We start from the raw sequence: 17,449 nt of genomic DNA on the forward strand, positions 1-17,449 counted from the left end.
GGTGATACTGGAGGCCCCCTTGTACATGAGGGAAAGCTAATAGGGATGGTGTCTTGGGGTCAACACTGCTAAAACTCGGATGACACTAGTTTACGCAGCCATTACACCAATCCGTGAATGGATGAGAAAACATCTGAATATCTAATGAAAGATGCACACTCCTTAGTAAATTTCTATCCTTTTTTCCTGGATGTGAAGTAGATGAAATATATACGTAAATTTATGTGGGGCAAAAGCCGATATATATATCGGCCCATGGCACTAAGAGGCTTAAATAAGGATACTCAATACATATTTCTCTCTCTCTGATCAACATGTTGCATACAGCATTGTTTAAATCCCTCATGCACCTCCTTTCTGGCAGGTATTTAAACTGGAGCACTTTAATGTGCACTCCTCTCTTTTGTTTCATAATTTTAAAAATGATTTTTAATGGAATTTTTTTGTAGTTGCACAGGTATGATGTTAGCAATCCATTTATATGTGATGCAAATTGGTGAAAGTAGCAACTATGAAGACAAATTTTTAACAAAAAAAAATATGTGTGTAATCCTATATAAGTGTAAAACTTACGCAAAATTACATTATTAATGATTGTTGTCCATTTCATGGGAACAAACATATATAATTAAATGAAATTGTCAAAATAAAAGGAGTCAACAGTAAAAACGAGAATTCTTGCCATTTATCCTGGTTCCTGTAAAATGCATTAATGATGGGATTTTCCTGATCTGTATGCAACACATTACTGTCCATTTTTTTAATCAACAACTCCCCTACTTGTACTAAAATTTGTGAGACTGATTATTTATTTTTTCATAATATTTATTTTCACTGTGAACAAATGTTTACGAACTTTCGTGGTTGACAATGCAAATTTTCGTGATACATCTTGTATTTTGTGGTTTTTGCTCAACTTTCCATTGCTTGTTGGCATACTTGGCATTTTTGCACAATTGAATTCCTTTTTCAGACTTTACTACCACATGAAAACCCTGAACACAGAAACCGAAACTCTTTCAGTGACATCCCAGACGGCACAGAACCCTCCGTATCTAATTCGTATGTACATAGTACCCATTGACTACGGGGATACTGTGCCGCTCCGTCGCTTTTCGTCAATGGATAATTTCCATTCGCGGCCTGTCGACGAGGCGCGTACGAAGCATGTGAATGTCCGCTACGAAGCACGTACGATAGGATACGAAGCGCGCAGGAACACAGCACTCAGGCTAATCTCAATCGATTAGGTCGAAAATTAGATATATCGTAACTCGCACGATCTAAAAATGTATCGAACGCAACACAATCGATAGCTACCGACCGTAGCGAGAACCTTAATACGAATCATTATGAATTGTAAGTTCTCAACAGGTAAATAATACTATATCATGGTAGTTAGAATTCATGATACAGTTTTATTTACCTATTGAGAACTTACAAAACTTATTCGGCCACTTAAATAACTGCGAAAAATGAGATTCTCAAGGCTAATTCACGCATCCCCAGCATCCAGCATTCTTAAGTGGCTCGTACTTACTTGGAAACCTTGAGATGTTAATAAGAGTAAATTCTTATTAATTTTGACACTAAATAAGACATCACATAGCCCACGAGCATTAAAAAGCTTACCCTAAAGCCTGACGAAATAAAATTTTTAAATAAAAATTGCCGATGAAACAGGATTGCTGACACATCTGCTATTAGTATGATCGAATTCATCAAAATGCAAGCAAAAATTAACGTATAGTTCAGTCTCAGCTACTAAAACTTACCCATATCAGGCGCTAAAGTATTTGAAAATTTATTTGGGATGAGTAAAAGTCTCTAGGTCACTGCAGTAAATGTATCAACCTATTCAAAATATGAAAGTCCTGCCAAATCACCAGCATAAGCACTTGTAAAATAAAACATGGTATCTCTTAGATCACACCTCCGATTTTATACTTACTTTGCATGAAGTCACCACCACAAGAAATTTTAAAGAGGCAGGAAAGAAAAGACCCACAGAAATACAATACATATATTATGTATTTTCTATTGTCAACCACAATAATATTTCCAATTTTCTCTTCTATCCCACATCTAATTTAGCGAAACAATTACTCTTATTCTCTTTCGAATAGAAAATTATTTAAAAGAGGACTGGTCGATACATAAAAACTATCTTCAATACTTTCTCCGATGAATGTCCACTATCACAGCATCAACTTGCACAAATAAATCCACATCCACAAGTATGTCACTTCTGCCACAATGTCTGTCTTCTTGGCGACAGGTAACAGTGAAGCAATGGTACCTTCCTCCAATCTGGGCACCTTCAATTCAGCAAGAATTTTCTCCTCGTCTTCTCGTCCAAGGCCACAGATTATTTTCTGATATCACAAGGTGCGATGTAAAGCTCACACACCTGAAATTAATAAATAATAAAATACCATGTAACTCATTAGGTCAAATCATTTCCAATTTTTGGTATTTCTGCATGAGAAATCAAATTACTAGGCTCGTTAATATAGTAAATATTTGTATGCCTGATATTTTTATTGTTTTAAACTATAGCATAAGATAATTTGAAGTGATGAAAGCCGACGTGTAATACACCATAGGGCAAGCTAAGAAACTATATTCGATCCTATAAACATAGCAGCTTATTCCTAGTTTCTCCTTTAACCACACGTTTACCGAATGAATTAATACAAAAAGGACAACTAAAATGCAAGAATTTTCAAAAGAATTGCTGTTACAATATTTTGAATCACCATTTTTAGCACTGAATAGTACTATAGTACTTCAGTACTGAATAGTTCGGGATGTTGATGCATCAACATCCCGAAGCCACTTCTAACTTCAAATTACATCCAAAGAATTACAGCGAGAAAGAGTACATACCTCACAGTTTTTCGTTGGGGTGAAATGTTTTCTTCTTATCGCCCAAATGCACTTCTTCTTCAACTCAGGATCTTTTGGAAAGCTAAAAACTTGAACCATGTCCCGGAGTTTCCATTACAGCTCGACAATACACACACGAAAGGCATTTTTAACAAAAATATCTCACAAACACGTTTCTGAAGCCCAGTGAATGAAATTAAAGAATAAGTGAAACTTCACCATTACCAGACACTCTATTTTTCACAAACGTAACCACAAAAATCCCTGAAATGTGGTGAGACGTGACGTAAACGATGCGATCTCCAACGGCTTGTGCCAGCTTGTGAAGGCATGTGATCTTTCTAGGAGGATATGGCACGATGGCACCACCCGCGAAAGAAAATAGTCCCAGACCGAATACAGTTTTATCGATGAGATACAATTTTATCGATGCATATGAATTTGCCAGTCCTCTTGCATCTTTTTTCGTCATTAAAGGAAATAAAGAAACAAAACCTTTTTAGTAACTTCCTAAGCGCGATTTTTGTATCTTGATGGTCCACCCTCGTATTCAGGTACGAAAACTTCCTGTGCCGTCTGGGATATATGTCCATAAAGCTATTTCTTCATTAAATTTATGAAAACAAACTATAGTTATATTGGCACACAGGCTGCCATCACTTTGCGAAAATTGCAAAAGAATTAACATATGCATGACTTAATTTTGAATGTAAAGTAATACATGTACCTAACAATATGCTATTGAACCTCATGTTCACTGTTCATTAAACCTAAAAGTGCCAACATTCACCTTTCCTTGGCATGTCAATTTTCTTTGTTTAAAAAATTATTTCACTGATATGATTTTTTAAATAGTTTATTTAACATGTACTAAAGAAGAGAATTTTTCTGCACTCAGATAAATTGTCAGTTCGTCATATGGGCCCCAGATGCTATACGAGCAGTCAGGAGAATTACATCATCTTTGATTACCAATGCATGCATGAGGCACAGAACTCAGAGAAACATCTCTACATAATCACCTATTAAAATTGCCTATGGTTGGAAAGTTTCCATTGTTTGATAGAGTATTAATAATCCTTATTTAAGCCAAGTGCTACTATCTAGCATGGTACTCTGCTACCTGCTAGCATCCTGCGTCGTATCAGCGTTCTAAGCCTCGCCCCAAGGTCACCTCACTTGCGGCAGCGGGAACCAGAATGACATCACACGGAGTTTCCCCAGCATTCATGCTCAGCCGTCGCGTTTTCGGGTGCTTGAAAAGTTTCACTTTTCATTTAATCGCGAAAAATAGATATGGTCATTTAAAAATCAAATAGTATGAAATACGTACTCCAGGAGTAATAATCATTCGATTTAGGCAATTAAAAAAATAGGAAACCACCCAATTTGAATGATTTATTAAAAACACAAGTTTTCAGACAATGTAAATTTACAAAATATATCCAATGGTCATACATGTATATAGGCTAATCAGCCAATACTCTCCATCACTTCTTCAAGCCAGTTTCCTTGGCTATGAATGCCTTCATTGACGATACTTTGGCGTAAACTCCTGGGTATCCTCTTCCTCCGCAACCTAACCCCCAGGATACAATGCCGTACAGCTTATCATTGGTGACCACAGGACCACCACTATCACGCTGTGAGGGAATTGAGAGAATGATTTATCCATTCACCAAAAATCATTTAAAATCTCTATAAAATATCTCCAAGTATGGAATACCCTCAATACTATTGCTAGCTAATACATGTGGACCAGACCAATCTAGGTAATTAGATTATTATGGTAAGGATAATAGTGACCATGAAAAATGTTGAATTATAATCTCAAATGTAATGATTATGTATTTGAATATACCCCGCCATTATGCTTATATCATTACGTTGTTCTTTTTGTCCTTGTTTTGATGCATGTATTCCCTTCCGGTAAGTGTGTGCTTTCATGATAATGGTGGAATAAAGCTTTTTGAGAGTACGTGTCCGCTGTGCACAATAATTCTAAATATGTACAGCAAAACGTGCTTATAAGGATCACGCATGTAAAGATATCCCGCCTATACTGAGGGTAGTTTCTGGTCTTTTAGACTTTGCTACGATAGCCTATGTTAATTTCACTGCATGTGTTGAGTTCTGATGATAAAAAATCCCTGCAATTATGAACTATTCTTATTGGTCCCTCAAGGAATTATTTCCTCTTTTAAAAAGACATTAAGGCCATCTTTGATACTTAACCGTTCCTTACCTTATCACCGGTTGTTATCACATGTGGCTATCACCTCATAGTTCTACTGTAGATCTTAAAATTCTTCACTTTACTGCTGTTCAATGGAAAGGGTGGGACGATAGTTAATCATTACGAATCTATTGATACAATAAAGACGATTTATGGAATGTTAGCCAGCAATACCATGATGCGTAAGGCAAAATCCTTCATTATGCATTTAAGAAAATCCCGTTTATAACAAAATGCAATGATGGTCCCCTGAAATTCGATATAAGTAAGATTTATTGTATTTAGCAAATATCTTAGTGCCTACATGTTTATGTGCTACCAAAAGCTTCAATGTTGACATTTAATACAATAGGGAAATTGCATACTTTTTATAAACAGTATGCTGATATACTACTGTAAACACTTAGTACCGCAATATACTTTTTTCCGCTTAAAATTCAGTTTATACACTAGAAAATGACTCCCAAAAGTCTCCCGAGTTACGCGGGCTAAAAAATGCCGCCCCCACTATCTTTGGCCGTGACGTCATAGTTCAGTAGGAGTCAAAGATCCAAGCCCAGTAACTGCAGGTTTGGAAGAGCAACATTTCGTTTAAAGGAGAACATGGGTGAAACAAGGAAAAAATTACAAGTGGTGCATTGTTCCTTATCATTACGAATCTATTGCTACAATAAAGACGAGTTATGGAATATTAGCCGGCAATACTGTGATGCGTACGGCAAAATCCTTCATTATGCATTTAACAAAATCCCGTTTATAACAAAATGGAATGATGGTCCCCTGAAATTCGATATACGTAGTATTTATTGTATTTAGTAAATATCTTAGCGCCTATCTTCACGATGAGCTAGACTTATCATTTCAGCACAGGGTGTTAATGACATCTATTGTTGTACATTGGATGATGGTGCAATGCATTTTATTTGTAATATCAATTCCTTCACTGCAAAAATGCTGAATGTCCGCCCACTGAAACAAATCGGCTCATCTAGGAGCCCAACAATACGAATGCTCTCGGCTGGCAGTAGCCGGAGCATAAACGCTCACCTCCAATTCTCCGCTACGGTATAATTATTGGGCTCCTAGATGAGCGGATTTGATTTGGTAGGCGATTGCTGAGCCTTTGTGCAGTGAAGGTATCGATATGTTGTGAAGGCTTTAGCCCATGAAATAAATATATCATTTATTACTATAGAAGATATAAAGTATGTAAATTCAATTTACCTGACAAGCATCCTTGCCTCCTTCTTTCACTCCAGCGCAGAACATTTGATCTGTAATCCCGTTGGACGTTTTGTAAGCCAGAACACACTCATTCTGGTCATATACAGGGACTGTAACCTTCTGAAGGAATTTAGCGTTAGGGCCTTCTTCCTGAGGAAATGGAATTGTTCATCATTATTTTAAGAGAGCATGTATAAACCAACATTGAAGAATTATTAAAAACTGAAGTTATCATCTTCAACATTGTAATGGTACCAAACCTCATCAAAATTTACCTTCATCTAAAGTTTTAAAATCTTGACTATGTTAAAATATTTGTTTGCTAAAAGTTTGCTAAAAATACATATTGAAATTTGGCATTCATGGGTTCAAATTGCGAACAACCATTGAAAATACTAATGCTTGAAAAATATATTGTAATTTTTTAATCAAACTTTAAACTAATGATGAAAACTTATTTAATTTCTCTATGGTGGTGTGCCATGGAACAGAAATAGTTATTATAAGTAGGGGTACCTACAGAGGATAGGAATTCAGAAGTACATATAAGCATGCATAGGCGGATCCAGGGGGGGGTGGGCATGCAAGATTTTTAATACGGTCCCATTATCATTGCGTTCGTTTTGTATTACGAGGTATTCTCGTGCCCCACCAAGGACAAAATCCTGGATACGGCCTTCCTTGTGCCCCTCCCACAAAAAAATCCTGGATCCGCCCCTGTAAGCATGGGTTTCTCAGGGCACTGTGCACTGAAACTTAGAAATATTCAGATTCAGGGGTGGTCTGGGGTGAGTGGGGAGTGGAGAATTTTTGATGCTATCCTGACTCATAAATACTAAATAAAAGTCAATAAAAAATCGCAATTTTGTAAGAAAAAAATTTGATTAAATTGAGAACTTAACAGCTTATAAGGTTTAACAATGAATTATGTTTCTACTATCTATTTAGTGACTTTGTTCCCTGAAAATGCACTGAAATCTAAGAAAAACTCAAAAATAATCTATTGGAATAACTATTTCAAAATAGCATCACGATTACCTTTAATCTTCTCAGAGGCGTAGCCAGGAATTTCGTTCAGGTAAGGGGGAAAATTTTTGGAAAATAGTGCATTAAGTTATGAGTTTTAAACTAATTTTAACATTTTTCACTATCCAAAAAAACTTTATTTGTTAAAGAAATATTTTGTAAATTAATGATTTTTCAATATTTTGTTTTTTTTATGAGAGAAAATAATTGTGTTTCTGTATTTTGGAGGTGGGTCCGGACCCCCCAGAACCCGCCTTCGCTGCGCCATTGATTCTTCAGACACCTTTATTTCATTTATTTTTTATATGATATTTTTACACTGAGTATGTTATAAATAAACCAACCGATAAAAATTTTGAATTTTATTATAGCAAAAAGAAATCCTTCAGTTCAAGTAATCTGAGTGTTTTTTTATTAAACTTTTTTATATATGCTTCATGAAAGATGGGAGTGTTGAGGGGGCCCTAAGTGATCACCCTCCAACCAACCTGAATAGACTGCACTTGTTCACATACCGATAAGTAACCCCATCCACTTATCACCACCATTGTCCCAGCATCCAGCTCCTCTCCTTCTGCAGGCAATGCAATAGGAGACACTGTACAACTGAAGACAAAAGGTGTTGAGACCTGTAATATGATATTAAATGAGATTTATTAATGCCTCTGAGGCTGTACCCCTTGAGAAAAAAAAACAAAAATTTTGTGTTAATATAATGAAAAAATTATTCATAAATTTATAAAATATTCAAAATTACAACAACATAAATTAACTCATGATGAAAGAACACAAATGGTAATTTCCACACTTTTTAACTCCAAAACTCAACAACGTACCATGGATTCATCACATAGTGTCATTTCAAAGTGAAAATGACACTACAAGTTGAAACCATGGTCGGTTGTTGAGTGTTGAATTTAAAAATGTGGAAAATTATCAATTGTGATCTTCACCATGGATATATTGAACTTCCACCAAATCAACTCAGAAACGCTTTTGTACGAATATAAACTAATACCCTAATACAATAAAATATACATTAATAAAATACAATTAAATATAAATTATTGCAATATCCAAAATATTCACGACAAAATTATTAAAATTTCGAAAATCTTTATACTTAAAGATTAAAGTTTTAAAAAATATTCAGGAAATTATTTTAAAAAATTCGTCAGCATATGTTTTAAAGTAAAAAATAGCAGTTTGTACTAAGAGGGGCAGATCCAGGATTTTCTTCTGGGGGGGCACAAGTATACCTTGTAATACAAAATGAACGCAATGATAATGGGACCGTATTAAAAATCTCGCATATTTTTAAAGGGTCAGGAAGGGGGGTACGAGCCCCCCCTAGATTCGTCTATGTGTACTAAAACACTATTATTAAATATGGAAATACAACTAACAAAAAGCAAAATAAACAAAAAATTAGTGGTCTTATAGTAACATATTTTAATAAATATATTTAACCCATATAGCTATAGAGAAACAAAAAATTACCTTGAGTACAGCCATATCCCAGTCTATGGTGGCTGGATCAAAATTGGGGTGTACACTGAATTTACTTACATCATAAATGTCCCCCTCGTCAACGTCAAGAGAACCAGCCATGAGCTGCAGGCTATAGTGACCCACACTGAAAGGTAATTATTGCCCACAATTGCATGAAGGATTCCATTCAGGCACTATAGTTATCCTGTACCTTTTATGTTCAAAGAAAAAAATGCCAGTTAGGAAGAACGTGGGTGGTTCACTATTATTTTAATCTATGGTAATGAAGAGTGAAAAATTAAGGGAAAAGTAATAGTCCATTTTATGATCCACCAGATGGAAGGATCCATTGGATTTAAGAAGCCGAGATACCAACAAAGGAAGCAGAAAGATATAAATCATCAGTAGAATAGTGCAGGCAAAGAGGGCTTTCTACAAAAAGAAGAATCTCCTTACACCTGACAGTAAAAGCGTAGAAGTAAGGAAATAATTCATCACATCCTGTATATAGCAGGTGCAGAGCTAGGAATTAAGGCTAGGGGGGGATTTAGGAGAAGCAAATACTGGGGGATATGCAATAAGGGAGGTGCGGGTGCCCTCCCCCAGAAATTATTAAGATAAATAGCTCAAAATTTTGAGTTTAACGGCTTTCTGAGGAATATTTTATTCTTACACCATTGTATAAGTTAAATTTATCCAATTCAGTAAAATGTATTAAATTTAAAAATTTCACTGAGTTCTGGGGAGGGGGGTTTATCCCCAAAAAATACCCATCACTGCGCCACTGATACATAAAGCATGTTTCTCTAAAGGAGCAAGGATTGAATATGCTATTGGCTTCTAGGTCTCTCCTGTCCAGCCGCCAATAGTCAGGAAAAAGGTAAAGAAGGCAGGCACAGTAGTTCTCAATATACGAACAATAGGCAATCCGAGATCTTGTTCGTACGTTGAAAAAACCTAGGCAATTGCTCGGAAAGTGTAGTTATCCTGCAACATGCAACACTGCATAACAATTGTGATGGTGACGAACTGATCTTTCTGCGCTTGGCTGGAGCCGAAAAAATTTCGCTGCGTAAATAACGAAGATTGGGCGAAACGCTCAACAGTTCTCGACTTCACAACGGTTTAGACGGCATTCATTAATTAGGTGAGTCTTTTGGGGAGGGGGTTCAGCCGATTCTCACTCCATCTCACATTGGGGAGAGGGGGCAAGTGTCACGTAATTTTTTTCCGCAAGAATCAGTGTAAAATGTGATTATAGGCTATGATCTTAGTTATCTTAAATACTAGCCTTAACTTATCTTACATAAAAATGGCAAATGGAATTGTTTTTTTATTAAGGGGGGGCAGCTGACCCCTCCTGACCCCCGCTGGGAACGCCCATAGTCACTGCTGCGAATTCTTCCGTTCCAGCAAAGCAACACAGTATTTTTTTGCGCCTATGACGTGATACCTACGTCACGGCCATTGGATAGGAGTTTCTGTCTCTCGTTGATACTCACTAGAGAAGGCAGTGTGCGGCAGTCACGGCCCAGTCTTCGCTCAAGATGGATGCACCACAGATGTGATATCCGCCTATTCTCAAGGAGAGCTGAAAGATGGAACAGGAGAAATTGGACACGAGGTCAAATACATGGAGAAAATATGGTTTAAACATGCAGATTTAAATAAATTAAATAAAAAAAACGGCAGGGCTTCCGCAGTGACGCAGCCAGGAATATTCTTCGGGGCGGGAATCTTAAACCAGGGTTGAACCAGGGGAGTTCGTGGGAAAACTTTTGAATATCAGGGAACTTAGTAGAGTGTTTTAAACTAATTTAAACACTTTTTACAATCGGAAAAAAACTACATTTTATAAAATATTTTGTTAATATATAATAAGTTCTCAAGAAGTTATTGTGTTTTTATATTTCCGGGGGGGGGGGGGGGGGACAGGGTCGGAACCTCCCTCAATGTACCAATGGCTCTGTGGATGGTTTCCACTTTTGGCCATAAAACCAAAACTAGGTCATATAACCAAAACTCGAACCTTCCGAAATTGCACGACAATGCCGGTCATAAAAATATTCTAAACCGATCATAGCTATTAGTAGAATTGAGTGTAGAGCTGCGTAAAACCAATCTTAGGATCGTTGACCAGTGATGATAATGATGATCTTAGTCGTGGGCGTACCCAGCGAGGGGCAGGAGGGGGCAGCTGCCCTCCCCAGAAACAAAAATTGCATATGTTTTTAAGGAAAATAATGTTTTTTCAACCAAATCATTTTAAAAACTAATATGGAGCTGTTACAGTTTTCTTAAAATGTCGATTTCATTCACCTTTTCCATGCTTAAATCTTACCTATAACTTGACCAACCATGGTTTGCCACCCCCCCCCCCCCCAAGTTTTGATCCTAGGTGTTCCCTTGATCTCATTCCTTACCTGGTAAGGGAACTCTCCGGGGGCTGCATCCTCCCCACCAACGATTCTCCTGTCAAGTGGCGGTCGCCCATTGAGCACTCGGAAGCCTTGGTAAAGAATAAGACGAATGATGTTGATAAAAGAGTGAGATGAATAAGTGGGGTTACTAGGAATATGCCTTGGGGGGGATGGGATGTCCTGAGTTGGCGACCCCCTCCCCGACGGGCAAAATCTGGCAAACGTTTTGAAAAATGACATGCCTGGAAATACAATTAACATCACTTTGGCTTTTAAAGATTGAACTTAAAGCAGATGCAGTTGTTAGGTGTCAAAATTAGACAATAGCTTTAAATATTATTTGTTATTTATCTGAGGCTTTTCGGGGGGGATCGACTCCCTCACCCCCCCATAGTTACGCCACTGAGACGAATAATGTTGACAAGCAGGGCCAGCCTGCCTGTTCCACAGCCAAGTTGACTCTGCTGCGGTACCCGTTGCAGCCTTGTCACCTGTCGTTGTTGCACTGTTGACTGCCATAGTGTTGCACCCAGTGGCGTAGCCAGGGGGGATACGCGGGGTCCGGACACCCCCCGAAATAATGAAAGCACAATTATTTTCCTTCATAGAAGAAATCAAAATGTAGAAAAATCATGAATTTACCAAATATTTCTTTAACAAATTATTTTTTCGATTATGAAAAGTGTTAAAATTAGTTTATACTGTGTACACCGTAAGTTGGCGCACGGGTCCGCGAAATACCAGAGACGCGAGCAAAGGAGGGTAGGAAAGGACCGACAAATAAACTGTACAGGAACGACACAGGTAGTTGGCGGGTCCGTTCGCCCGTCCCTTTCCTCCCCCCGACGAAGGCAACTAGCACCTCTAATAGAATTATTAACATCTTTTACTTTCTCATAAAATCTCAATCTAAATAGCATATTTTTAAAGTACTAAAAAAGCTGAGACGAATGATATAAAACACGAAGTGCTCGTATCATAAATAACGAAATGGTCGAAAGTTATTTTTTAGCCGTTGTACTGTATGTTTTGTTTATACTTTCGACCATTTCGTTATTTATGGTCGGAGCACTTCGTGTTTTATATATAATTCTTCTTCGTGTTTCAAATTTTATAAAAGAAAAATACCAAAAAAGTTTATTTGAAGTAGAAAATACAAGATGCATCCGGGTCGTGTATATGAAATATCAGGTAAAAATTATAAATGTATTTCAAAAACGCATTTTAAAATACTTATAATTTGAATACTGCCCAGCCCTGCAAAAATCGCAAGCAGACATTTTTCTTGCCGGAAATGGGTTACGAGAGAAATCCGTCGCGCAAATACACAAAAATTACACAAAACACGACCGGTAAAGTGTGAGTTATGGGTGCTCTCAATGTCTGCACATCTATCTACAAGTAAATGTTTTTTTAGGTACTCACTCGAAGCGCTGGCTATAACAGCCAATACGATGACCGCTGTAGTCGCATTCATCCTCACAGTTGCTAAGCGATGGCAGGGTGCGTACCGTAATTCACTGGCAGTACTGCTACCCCTATGAAAAAATTGTATTAAACCGTATAAAAATTCTATACAACTTATAAAGGTTGTATTCAACTTGTATACAAAGTATACAAATTGTATGAACTGTATTATGTCACATGCTGTATACAGCATATACAATTTGTATACAATGTATACGATTAGTGTATGGTCGCGTCGCTGAAGGACAAATTTCCGATTTTAATTATGCCTAATTTCCGAGTTTCACGGGAAAATTAGGCATAATTGGGGTCAAACCGAAATTTATATACGTGATGACGTGATCTATCAAATTCATAACTTTTCAATGCTTATCCTCGCAATTGCGAACATTTTACTGCAAAATATCGGAAGAAGTGGATCGCATTGCACCCATCACGGCGCCGCGGACATTTTTGAAAACCATAAGAGTCCCTCTTTCTTTCGGGCGTTCCTCCGCGTGGAGATGTCCATCGGTGACGACGTTGAAAGAACTTGAAGAAACTGTTGTCACCGATGGTCATCTCAACGCGGAAGAACCCCCGAAAGCCGAGAATCATATGAAGAAACGCCGCGGAAACCTTAGATCTAATTTTTGAAAACCGATTAAAATGGGACCGAATTGGCAACAGAAATCAGCCTTCCGTGGGATGGAATTTGGCCCCCTCTATGCAGTTCCCTTGACGAACACAGTGCCATTATTATTAAGGGTGGAGACAAATCGCGTCATGAAACTTTAATCCTGGTTAGCTGATGGAAGAAGGAATCAAAATTAACAATAGTGTTTTGGTCGATAACGCACGCAAGGTGTGAGTCTGATATTTTCCTACAATATTCCTATGGATTACTGAAATAGTACCATTATTTTTTGGTGACCCTGTATCACAGATATTTAACAATTACACTGATCTTTAAACTATGTAATGCTAGTCGCTATGCATCGCGCACTGGCAGTGGCGGAATATAGAAATATAGGCATGTACTATGGGGGAGAAAAGTATCCCAACGAAGTTTGTGCCGCCACTATCGCTGCAATGAATAGTGGGTTTCCTTTCCAGTGGGTTGCTATTCTTTGCTCAGTGAGGGAAATTCAAACAAGAGAAACCATTTCCTATCTCCGTCGTCCAAATACGCGACCGGCTACTGAGTCTCCCGCAACCCAGAGCATGATTCGCGATGAACTCCTTAGAATAAAGGCGCATTCGACGGCATCATGTGCGCACAATGGGTACGCTCCTCTCAATTTTCCTTCGCCTATCTCAACGATACGGCAAAAATAACTACCCACGTATTTGAATGCAGTTGATTTTGATGGAGTTTTAGCTTTTCCGGAAGGACTGACAAGCACATTGCCAGAACGCGTTTTTCTTGCGATCAAGAAGGATATGTTCCTATCTTGATTTAAGATGCCTTTGTCAGCAGGCGAAAGGGGGAAAAGTAGTTAGCTTGTTGAAGGCAGGCTTAACAGTAGCGGAAACATAGCGAAGGATGAATAAAAATTGAAGTACCGTGTACTACTCGGGGAATTGCAACAGGGAGGGTAATGAGGTATTGAACAATCGGAGAAGACCTCCACCTGGGGCCGTATTCTGTAACTCCAAACCGATCGGTGCGGCACCGATTCGTCGGGTGCGCCGTCACAATGACTCCCGGTAAGAAGTCGTGCGTGGTCGTGCGATTCTGTACGAACCCGGTCGGTGCGGCACCGACGAGAGGACGGGAGATCGTCGGCAGCCGTACCGACAACAAAAAGGTGTCGATACGGCCACCGACTAGAGGGTTTCATGAACTCCCCGGTGCGCATTGTACGTTTTATTTTGTTTTTACCTCATCACCGAGTAAATAATGAGGTTTTCGGCAATGTTATCTTTTTCTGCCACTTCGAATACGCCTCTATAATTCACAGTGTCATCATCTATATTAATTACCTTGACAGAAATATAAGATAATGGTTAATAAACATGAGGTTTGCTATCATATAATGACTTTCTCTCATTTCTGTTACCACTTAGGTGAAATTTCACTCGCTTGTTATAGGATTTATTTCTCTCTATCATCATTTATTTGCTCCTTTGACATAAAAAAGATATTTTTGATTAAATATGAGTTTAACCGCAATGTTATCATGTTTATCTCACTCTGGATACGCGACTGTTATTTCACTCAATCATCAATTTGGCGTTTCTCTCGGTATAGAAATAAGATCTTTTTATTTAAGTATGAAGTTTGCCACAACGGTATTAGTTTCTTTCATTTGTAATAGGCAACTATATTTCATGTCATCGTCAGCCATTGATTCCCTTGACGATAAAAGAAGATATTTGTTAATAAGTATGAGGTTTACCGCAATATTATCATTTTTTCTCACTTGGAATGCGCAACTTATGCATATGTATTTCATCCAATCACAATTTCTTTACTTCCTCGTCATTACATTTCTTTTAATTACTCCCAGCTTCATATTTTTATAACAATTTCCTAACTTGTTCCTGTAATATGACATTTAAATTTGAATCCTACGTTCACGTTCCATGGTATGTTATTTTCGTCTGCTACGGTGCCAATAGCATAACCTTCCGTTAATAATATTTAGTCGGAACTTACTTAATGACAACTATATTACTAAATCATGAATAAATAGCATTATACGGAACCGATATTTTAAAAAAGAAACTACGATCTCAAGGATAGTTTCAATAATTCATTCCAGCAACAACAATCTCCATCACATACAAACTTTATTGTGATGTTGTAATATTGTTTCCTTCGATTCTGTAGGTAACCGTACCGACTGGTTTGATACCGACGACCATACTGAATCGCTGAATTTGCCGTCGTCGGTATGGCATCTAAATGCTGCTGAGATTTCGAATTTTATAACAGGAGAGATATTGTCCCAAGTGAAGTGTGAATTCACTGGAGTATATTTTTCGTCCTTTTTTCCTCCATTATTTTTGTTCACATTAATTTATATATCTATTTGATCCTTACAAGGAAGCGAAATGTCATGCATTGTTTTGACCAAAAGATATTGGTTTTCAAATAAATTGGAAAGAAAGTGAGGTATCAAACTGCAGAAAATAAAGGTTTTTTTACACTGGCTAGGGAAAAATAAAATGTTAGTTTTGTTTTACGATTTATGATGTTTACCTAGAAAAATTGTGTGTCGTCAATTAAATGTGTAGCAATCATGTGCATATGATTGAGAATATTTTCAGTCGCAATTGACGCACGAAAACCTTTTAAAGTGATAATTGTTTAGGTATCTGTGGTCACCATAGATTTAGTTCTGGGACGTTGTTGAGTGAACTTAAACGTATTTTTCGCCGTGTAGCATATTGAGCCCTGAAGGTCTTTTTTTAGAGTAGAGAGTAGGGAAAGGTGTAGATATAATGGTAAGTTGATAAAAAAAGGGTAAATTCAGATGTTCTCACAGGTAACAGTTCTTCAAGAAATGAGAATAGAGTGAAAGAAAGAAAAATCACCCTGTCATAATCAGCATTACCAATTAACAATAATACAGGTTATAACTTTAAGCATGAGAAACATCAGTTGAATCATAATATCAAAGGCAGTCAAGGTTAAGGTGTGGTGAGACAATAAAATCTGCAGAACCATGAAGTAGGGATATTGAGCCTAAAAATAGTCTAATCGACAAGAGCGAATCTAAAACAGTCCCGATTCGAAATAATGCTAGTTTCAAAGTAATAACCCTGGTATTAATTAATGGCCGTAGTTTAAGGACTTAAATTCCCGAATTCTACCATTTAATTCATAGGACGAAGTAAAATGTTATTATGGAAACAAATAGTTGACTAACAGATGAAGATTCAGACGGTAAAATCTTCCCAAAATCGTTCATTGTTCATCGAAAAGACGAAGAAAAGTGTAAAACTTATATTAAATAAAAATAATTAAATAAAATTGTTTTTAATACTTACCGTGCTGACCTTAGTACTGTAGATCTTTCTCTCAGTACTGGGCGCTTCCAATAATTTTGTGTTATTTATTAAGAACTAACCGTTGATACGAGAAATAGGTGTTTGGTATTCCTTTAATGAATGAATTTTCCTTTTTTTTCAATTATATATTTAGAGGCAAGTGCCATTTTGTTCAAAAAAAAACTACGATTTGAAAGGACGGATGAAGTAATATGACACCTGTAGCAAAAATCTTAATGATATCACAGAGAAATTAATTTTTCTATCGTTTTTTTAATTTTTTTATTTAGAGGTTAGAACCACTAAGTTGAAAAATGGCAGGCTACGATTTTTCAAGAGACGGATGGCGTAAAATCACGTAGGTACCAAAAATCGAAGGATTTTACGTGGCGTAATATTACGCCCTCAGCACCCAAAGTGGTAATAAATCCAACGCAATGAAGCATAATGTAACGTATTGATATGAAAATTTCCAGATGCCACCAATGTGAGGCAAACATTTAGGCCGTTTATTCATTATTTCGTATTTATTTATTTACAGTAACAGTATTATGAGTCTATCAGGTGAAAAATACTTCAAGCATTGGCGTCTTCATTGAGTTTAAATACTAAAACTTACCGAATATATCGTATGGGATGATTCTGGATCAAATGCGTGTGGTCTTCTCAATTCCGCTGTCCTGGTGCAAGTGACTTGGAAATGCTGTGGGCCTCTGCT

General features: G+C 37.2%; 1 protein-coding gene across 1 annotated transcript; it reads right to left on the reverse strand.

Annotated features, from left to right (window-relative positions):
• Window positions 1–4,277: 4,277 nt before the first annotated feature.
• LOC124169641 (trypsin-3-like) lies at window positions 4,278–17,430 on the reverse strand. The gene is made up of 8 exons (XM_046548295.1): window positions 17,351–17,430; window positions 12,712–12,824; window positions 11,290–11,375; window positions 10,369–10,457; window positions 8,876–9,011; window positions 7,891–8,004; window positions 6,350–6,499; window positions 4,278–4,532 (listed from the first exon to the last, which is right to left on the reverse strand). Exons 2-8 carry the CDS (start codon window positions 12,761–12,763, stop codon window positions 4,380–4,382), a joined length of 780 nt encoding a protein of 259 aa, XP_046404251.1. The 5' UTR covers window positions 12,764–12,824; window positions 17,351–17,430; the 3' UTR covers window positions 4,278–4,379.
• Between the last annotated feature and the right edge of the window lie 19 nt (window positions 17,431–17,449).

The sequence above is a fragment of the Ischnura elegans genome, chromosome 12 (assembly GCF_921293095.1).
Source record: "Ischnura elegans chromosome 12, ioIscEleg1.1, whole genome shotgun sequence".
Lineage (NCBI taxonomy): Eukaryota > Metazoa > Arthropoda > Insecta > Odonata > Coenagrionidae > Ischnura > Ischnura elegans.

Excerpts from the sequence above, each read along its gene's own strand:
- LOC124169641 (XM_046548295.1), bottom strand. The coding sequence starts at position 12,763 with ATGAATGCGACTACAGCGGTCATCGTATTGGCTGTTATAGCCAGCGCT. Across the intron at positions 10,458-11,289 it reads CCGGAGAGTTCCCTTACCAG|CTCTCCTTGAGAATAGGCGG; the intron begins GTAAGGAATGAG and ends TCCATCTTTCAG. Across the intron at positions 9,012-10,368 it reads GCCGCACACTGCCTTCTCTA|TGTGGGTCACTATAGCCTGC; the intron begins GTGAGTATCAAC and ends ATTACCTTTCAG.